The following is a 7,613-nucleotide window of genomic DNA, read 5'->3' as shown; positions in this document are numbered from 1 at the left end:
TACAGTATACGAACCTACCTACTCCTCGGATACACCGTGCCGCACACCGGATAACGTAACAACACCCAGCCAGCCAGATGCTCGACCTCTGTGTTATGGTCAAATGTGAACTTTGACCCCTTTCATACAGATCATAGTCTTCACATTCCATACCTGATGACAACCGCGAAACTACAGCTGACAGTTTTTAATGTGATCATAGGTTCAGAACAGACTGTAATTATCATTAGGATTACTATTAAAACTGTAACGTACCATATTATTATACACTTCAGTTCGCCAGCCAAACAGTAAGAATTACACCAAAAAGTGGATACTTCACTAGGATTAAAAAAAAAATGAAAATGCTGAATAAAAACACTGGGGAAAAGTTTCACTTCATTTTGAGTATTTGGGTTCATGGAGTGCTTTTCCCTCATCATCATCACCATATATAGGATTATGATCACTCGCATATACATTATATTCAAACAGGGGAGGATCAAGGACTTTCGTAAAAAATTCTTTTTGGTGCCACTTCCGGGTTCAATCAGCTGACATGCAAAAAAAAAAAAAAAAATGCTCCTGTGTAAGTTTTGTTTCTTTGTTTGTTTCTGGTGCCACTTCCTGGTTTCATTGGCTAACAAGAAAAAAAAAAAAAAAAAAAAAAAAAAAAAAAAAGGGAGAGAGAAGGGGGCAAGAATCTGGTGCCCCCCCCCCCTTATCCGCCACTGACAAATATACAGACATCTGCAACTGAAGGAGTAGCACAGGAGTTCACCTTTAAGATGGGTCAGGCCTATCACTGAAATATATCGTCATGGTGAAGTGAAACAAAAATATTCTACAAATTGTATAGCATATCAAGAAACTCTGCTTCCTCTTCTATTGGATCTATGCAAATGAAGAAAGCCAACAAGTGATTTGTATCATTTCTTTGAAATATCTTATTTTTGAGGAAAGTCAGAAGGGAAAGATGATTTATGCAGCATTGTGTTGTTGTCACTGTTTTGTTTGTTTGTTGTTTTTTTTTTTGGTGTTTTTTTTTGCTGAAATGAGATAAAAAATCATGAACTGTCGCCATAAATTCAAAACTTGAAGAAATTTATTCGGTTCACACTTGTATGGTATAGGATGTTGCCTACTGTTACTGATACAGTATTTCATCACCTGAACTATCACAGGTCCCATGTGTTGAAATATACGCTGGTGTATTTTCCGCTTTCCCACCCATTATTGATCAATGCTAGCAAGTAACCACTTAGTTTGACTCCATTAGTAATGCAATGGCAAACTCAAGAAGAGGGCACCACAACATCAAACACATACACACCCACACACAGACACACATACACACACACACATACATGTACAACCACATATATTCACATACAGTTATTATTGAGAAACCTCGCCTATGTCAACCTGACTGAAGTCAGAAAACTGGGCAAGTCAAAGAAACAATCTACACATGGGAGTTACATTGTACCAACATTTGTTTACTTTATTGCGAAAGTCGAGTCATGCAAATTGAAGGGCTATCTCTGGTCTTTTTTATTTGACTTGGCTGAAGTTGACTGTATATGTTGAATGTCTCTTTGAATGTATACCTTGATGAGAAAATGGGTACGTAAATAATGCATGGTTGATAGTATGTCTGTTCAGGTCCATCTGTTATGTATTGCTGTTCTTAGACCCAGTGGAAGAACTTTTTTTTTTCCTGTAACAAATGCATATATCAACAATGGGAGAAAGCCTGATTAATGTATGTATGTCAGATATCACTCCCCCCCCCCCCCCCCCATCACTCGATATCACTTCTTTTCCTTGACACCATAATCAAATGTAATGTATTTGTAGAACACCAAGAACATATTTGTAATATCACTTTATTTTTTGAACCTGCTATACAACATACCAGTAGCTATTTCTCATGACAACACTACAATCACTGTGAAACTCATAATGCCATTTGAGAGATATTTATTGCATACAGGAGCGATCTAAATTCTCCTTGCCATATACAGATGCACATGTTTTCCATCGTCTTTTACAGAGCAAAAAGTAAGATTCTTACAATTGTTTTCTTGTAACATGGAGTAGATATTAACTGCATTCTGCAATAACTACATTTACATGTACACTCTTTCATGTACATCCTCCATGTCTCAAAAATCAAATGCTACTCATGAATGCAAGAGATGTGAGGATCTTTCTTTGGAAGCAGACAAGAAATTTGATTGCTTGACCTTCCGGACAAGATACTGTGTGTACTACATATTGATACCGAAAGCCATTCTACAAATGATAACCAAAGAGTTTCTTGTGGATCTGTTCACTGATCAAATCCATAAACAATTGACTGACATGTTAAAGATGGAATGACCCAAAATGAATAACTAATCCATTCTAAAACTCAGATAAAGAAAATTTTACTTATTATTACACAAAGTTCATTGCCAAAATCAATCTTCAATAATCACAGCTATTATATCACAATCATACAGTATAGACAATAAATCAATTGGATGCATTCACAAAGTGCACATCAATGAAGGTGAAACTGTCCAGATTACATGTGACCTATTCTATGATAGGTTGCACTTACTGTAAAAACCTGTTATTTTCATGTAAACATATTTTTGCCTATATGGAGGACACAGATATTTTTGCGAGATGTCATTTATCCAAATTTACACCAATGCTATCCATAAGTGCACCAATGCCTATTCGGGTACTGATATTTACCTCCGCTACGGGAGGAGGTTAGGTTTTCATTACCGTTGGTTTGTTTGTCCATGTGCAAAATAACTCAACAAGTTATGACCGGATTTGGATGAAACTTGCAGGAAAGGTTGAGAATGACACAAGGAAGAGATGATTAAATTTTGGTAGTGATCCGAAAATTTGTATGGATTTTAAAAGGATTTTCAATATTTTGGCAGGTAGGGTCAATGAACTTGGGAGTTCAAGCTGTGCATTTTTGCATGTGCTCTAGTTTCTGCCAGGGTGAGGCGCCCTGCGGTGCTGAGGGTTTAACGACGTACAAATCTGTAACAAAGGCTACTATATGTGTATTGGGAAATCGGGCGATTTTTTTTTCAGCATGCAAATGATAGTTTAACATTAGACAGTACAGTACCTATGAACATATCTTCTTTTTTTTTTAATAAGATGTATGGGTGTAGTACAGGGGATATAACATGAAACACATGTAATAGAGCAAGATTCAAAATACAGAGAAAAGGCTGGAAAAAGCAATCTATAACACTTCTGTCTCCCGCTGTCATTGCCATGGTAACGTCATTGGAGCTGGGTTCTGAAGGTATGACATCACTACGGCTGATATTGACAACCTGTAATGTAAAAGACCAGAAGGTTTGAATAACTTATTACTGTGACAATACTCTTTGCAAAAACAAACTAAAACAGAAGACATAAACATAAACATTCAGAAAATGCTTCATTTCAAATTCTGTTCAGAAAATTTTGGTATTCACATCCCACTCAAGAAAACAAAAATCATATTGATATACATGTGTATGTCACAAGTTAAAGACTATGCAAATCAGAGCTCACATCACTAGCACTACCTCCTTCATAGGGAAATATACTTGGCAAACTCTCTAAAAGTTTCACCTTTAACAAACATTGATAGTATCTATATCTCTCCGATATTTTACTTTATACCCAAGCTCATGTACTTTGACACTGGCTCTGTGGGGTCTTAATGAAGCTAACCTTTCAAAGTTTAAAGGGGATGGCTAGTAACTGATCACTGGGAATCAGTGGGAATGCTGGGGGATGATTGTTCCAATTTTTGTGGGATTCATTCTAAAAGAGTACATTATATATTTATTGTTGTGTGAAAATTATTTGCTTCAGAACAGTCTCATATTCAAGTAATGTGCAGTGTAATGCCCCGTCACTGTACAGGCACGCTAACCTGGAAGCATTAAACTGCACATTACTTGAATATGAGACCATTCTGAAGCAAATAGTTTTCACACAACAATAGATACATAATGTACTCTTAAATGAATCCCACAAGGATTGGAACAATCATCCCCCGGAATTCCCACTGATTCCCACTGATCAGTTACTAGCCATCCCCTTTAAGAGTGAATATAGTTTTATTGTGTCACACACATCATGTAGAGTCAATTTCGTTAAGTCATTTCACAGAAAATACTAAGTTACTTTTACAGGGAATGCCAACAAATCAAGGCACCTGAACTTTTGAATGGTTAATTAGTGACTGCTCAGGCTACAACTAGTAGCAAACATGCACACATCACAACTGGATGTGCAGCAGATTTAGATGCAATAATAAAACAGTGTACAATTAATACATTGAAGTACAAGTTGTAGCTTGCTGAAATGAAACTTAGACTGACCTATCACAAGAAGCCACCTTCCAATCAACAAGCAAGATGTGTTACATGCCATGTTCTAGTGGTCATTGCATGACAAACTTTACATTAGAAGTGCATTATGTGATTTGTTTCTGAACACACTCTCCACAAGACTCAGAAAAATCTCACTCCAAACTTACCTAATGACTGACAACTGCTATGTTCATGTACACTGTAGGTGAACATGAACAGACTCTACTTATCAGGTTTTGCTCAATTAATTAAGAAGGATAAATTATCAAGAAGATTTGACTTACATGAAGCTACTAAACATCTGTTTTCCATCCTCATTACATCTTGAATTGGCAAAGCTGATGAAAGAGCAAAAGACTGCCATCCATGCACACCACTTCATCTGAGAAATTAGAAATGAAACAGCACAGGGATAGTTAAAAATATTCTTTCTGTTAGAAATTAATTTGGCAAGCTTTATTGTTTCTTCATATTTTTCTGAGTGATACAATGTATCAAAACATTTTTACAAATAATGCTGTGCAACACAGTATTTTTTTAATTGTTTCATTTGCAGGTGCACATATTTTAATCGATGAATATCATGACATTGATGACTTCATGCTTAAAATGCATGGAACAAATCCCCTCAACAGCGTGTATACAACCTGTATTTGCATGTGTACATACATTCACAATATACCAATATACAATTGCCAATACATAGCAACAATTGTGATCTATATAATTTGTTGTTGTTGTTTTTTACATGTTGAAGAAAATCAGACATAATTTTTAATCCCAGTGGTTTTAAAAACAATGAGTTACAAAATTTGAAAGTATCAGTGGTATCATTTATGTCTTAATATCATGCAAGCATTATTTCTTATTCATGGTACTTTCATAGAAAAAATAAATTGAGTTTTGGTTGCTTTTATTGCTCTGTCACAACAAATCTACATTAAAGTTTTACAAATTTGCTGCATCTATGCAACAATACTGCACTTCTGGAAGAAAAATAGAGGGGGAAAACAATTTGTATATCTCTAAAATTTGATGCCAATACCTGTTGAATGTTATTGTGTGCACAATTTAAATACCTAAATTGCAAGGAGATGCAAAAGAGAGCTACAGGATTTTACACTACCTATGAATGTTTATAAATCATGAACTGATTACAAACCTTCATCATGAGTCCAAACATGCTAAACACCATACCAAGGAGGTTCATGTAGTCTGCAGTGGGATCATCAGGGGAATTTTCATCTGGTGGCGTGTATCTGTCACACACAACACAACAAGAGAAATGATTTGTTAATATAAGCCAGGGGCATATATAACTTGAGAGCAGGTCAAAAGAATCTAGTCAGTCATGTGAAATGTGAGCATTTACTGGAAATTTGTATGGAAAGACTTCTTTATGCCCCCCCCCCCTTATTTTGCCATTAGACTCTGTACTACCCTACCCTTGTCAGCTTACGCATGGATGCATACTGTCCCTACCACTTGCCAAATGTGCCTGCGTGCGTGCATCTGTGCATTTAGCTAACAAGGGTGGGGTAGTGCTGAGTGATATGGCAAAATTAGGGGGGTGGGGGCATGAGGAAGTCTTTCCAGTTGTGTAACTCAGTATTATACTCAATAACAATGATAAAACACATCCTGTGAACAAATTTAAGTTTGACAAGAAAAGATAAGCCGAGGGAGATTGCTGGTTTCTTGATGAGATTAAAGAGAGAGAGGGAGAGAGAAAAAGAGATACAGTTTATTCTTCTCTCTTCCATCTACATCATGTTTTCTCAGTTGTGGCCAGAAGCACGAAATTGCACACAGCAAAAAGCCTGCCAAAAGCAGTTTTGGAAGAACTAGACAGTGAAACACACAAATTGACGATAAAAAAAAAGAAAAAAAAACTGTGACATGATGTGTTAGAACACACATTGCAATTCGCCATATGTAATTTAACCCGCTAAAATTGAAAAAAAGAAATGTGATATGTATCAAAGTAGATTATATGATTACATTTAGACATGACTTTACACCATGTAGGTGGCTTTAGGCTTTAAATAGGGTTAGGGTTAGTTTTAGGAGCCCCCTCGTAACTATACACAGCCCTGTCGCTGTACACAAGTGTTGCAACACAGGGATGCCGTGCTTCGCATGGTGTCTAGTCGGGCTAGCCCCCTAGTAGTAGGCCTAAAACCCAGGATAGCCCCAGTCAGAGGCAGAGCTCCCAGAGTGGAACTACAAGGCTAAATACTGTAAAAGTGGATATTTTCGCACGACTAATTTTTCGTGCTTGGCCAGGTAAGAAGAGTTTCGCATGTTCTTAATTCCGAGGAATCAAGTCATCAGCTACTGAGAGTACTGGAACATATGACACGCAAAAATGATTGCGTGCTTTTATTTTCGCGCTAGCTTCTGAATCCAGCTCTATCAAATGCCGTTGTTCCCTTTTCGATTTGAAGTTTCAGTGCAAAAATATCGCCGACGAACTTAGAAACTTCCATAGACATTACATTGTGCTGTCATTACGATTCGGTGAAAATATTCATTCGAAATTTTGTCCTTGATTAAAACCATTAATGAACAGTGAATTATCACGTTTTCCCACACCATCCTCATCTACATTCAACGCCAATCCATTTTTATGTGCTTTGCACGCAGAGAAGTGCGTACTAAGTGTTCAGTGCGCGAATTATACGCGGTCGGTTTAAGGTGGTCGATATGTAGCTAGAGTAGTAGGGCTACCATACTAATCTCTCAATCCTCACAGCAGTCACATCCATCAAGTTCAATGAGTTTATTGATTTAATACTAAATACAGTGAGTTGTATGCTATTCAGCTCTCTGCCTGACATACCAACCTGAACGTGCATGCATATGAATGCAATGTACGTATTTAAGCTTCCCAATGATGCCAATGCTAATGGCAATGCAATTCAAGGCAGTGGTAGGTTACATGAGATTGCATGTATGGGACTTATCTACACAAAGTAAAAAGCGCGAAGCGTGAATCACTGAATCACTCGGTCCAGATAAAAAAACACGTACAACTAAGAACTTTTATTCACCGAATACTGAGTTTTGAAGCCTTAGATTTTACAGCTGATACACTTACTTTTTAATTTTGTTGGGCCTTTTGACTCCATCGGATGAATTTGGAGCTGAAGTAGTAGTCGACATGGTGACAGACGTTGATTTTCGTTCAATTCACGTCGCGCGCGTACTACAGTAATTTACTGTGCATGTATTAGCTCTGCATGT

The 7,613-nt window shown here is 37.0% G+C and overlaps 1 protein-coding gene across 1 annotated transcript; it reads right to left on the bottom strand.

The window, feature by feature from the left end:
* Nucleotides 1–2,969: 2,969 nt before the first annotated feature.
* On the bottom strand, nucleotides 2,970–7,550 carry LOC139728129 (PAT complex subunit Asterix-like). Its single transcript, XM_071639089.1, has 4 exons — nucleotides 7,468–7,550; nucleotides 5,530–5,626; nucleotides 4,652–4,749; nucleotides 2,970–3,335 (listed from the first exon to the last, which is right to left on the bottom strand). The coding sequence occupies exons 1-4, from the start codon at nucleotides 7,530–7,532 to the stop codon at nucleotides 3,266–3,268; spliced, it is 330 nt and encodes a 109-aa protein (XP_071495190.1). The 5' UTR covers nucleotides 7,533–7,550; the 3' UTR covers nucleotides 2,970–3,265.
* Between the last annotated feature and the right edge of the window lie 63 nt (nucleotides 7,551–7,613).

This window comes from Diadema antillarum, unplaced genomic scaffold, assembly GCF_040938485.1.
Source record: "Diadema antillarum isolate AM-2024a unplaced genomic scaffold, OU_Dant_1.0 seq00000166_RagTag, whole genome shotgun sequence".
Classification (NCBI taxonomy): Eukaryota; Metazoa; Echinodermata; class Echinoidea; order Diadematoida; family Diadematidae; genus Diadema; species Diadema antillarum.
The sequence above is the reverse complement of the archived record's forward strand: the minus strand, read 5'-3'. Positions and strand labels throughout refer to the sequence as shown.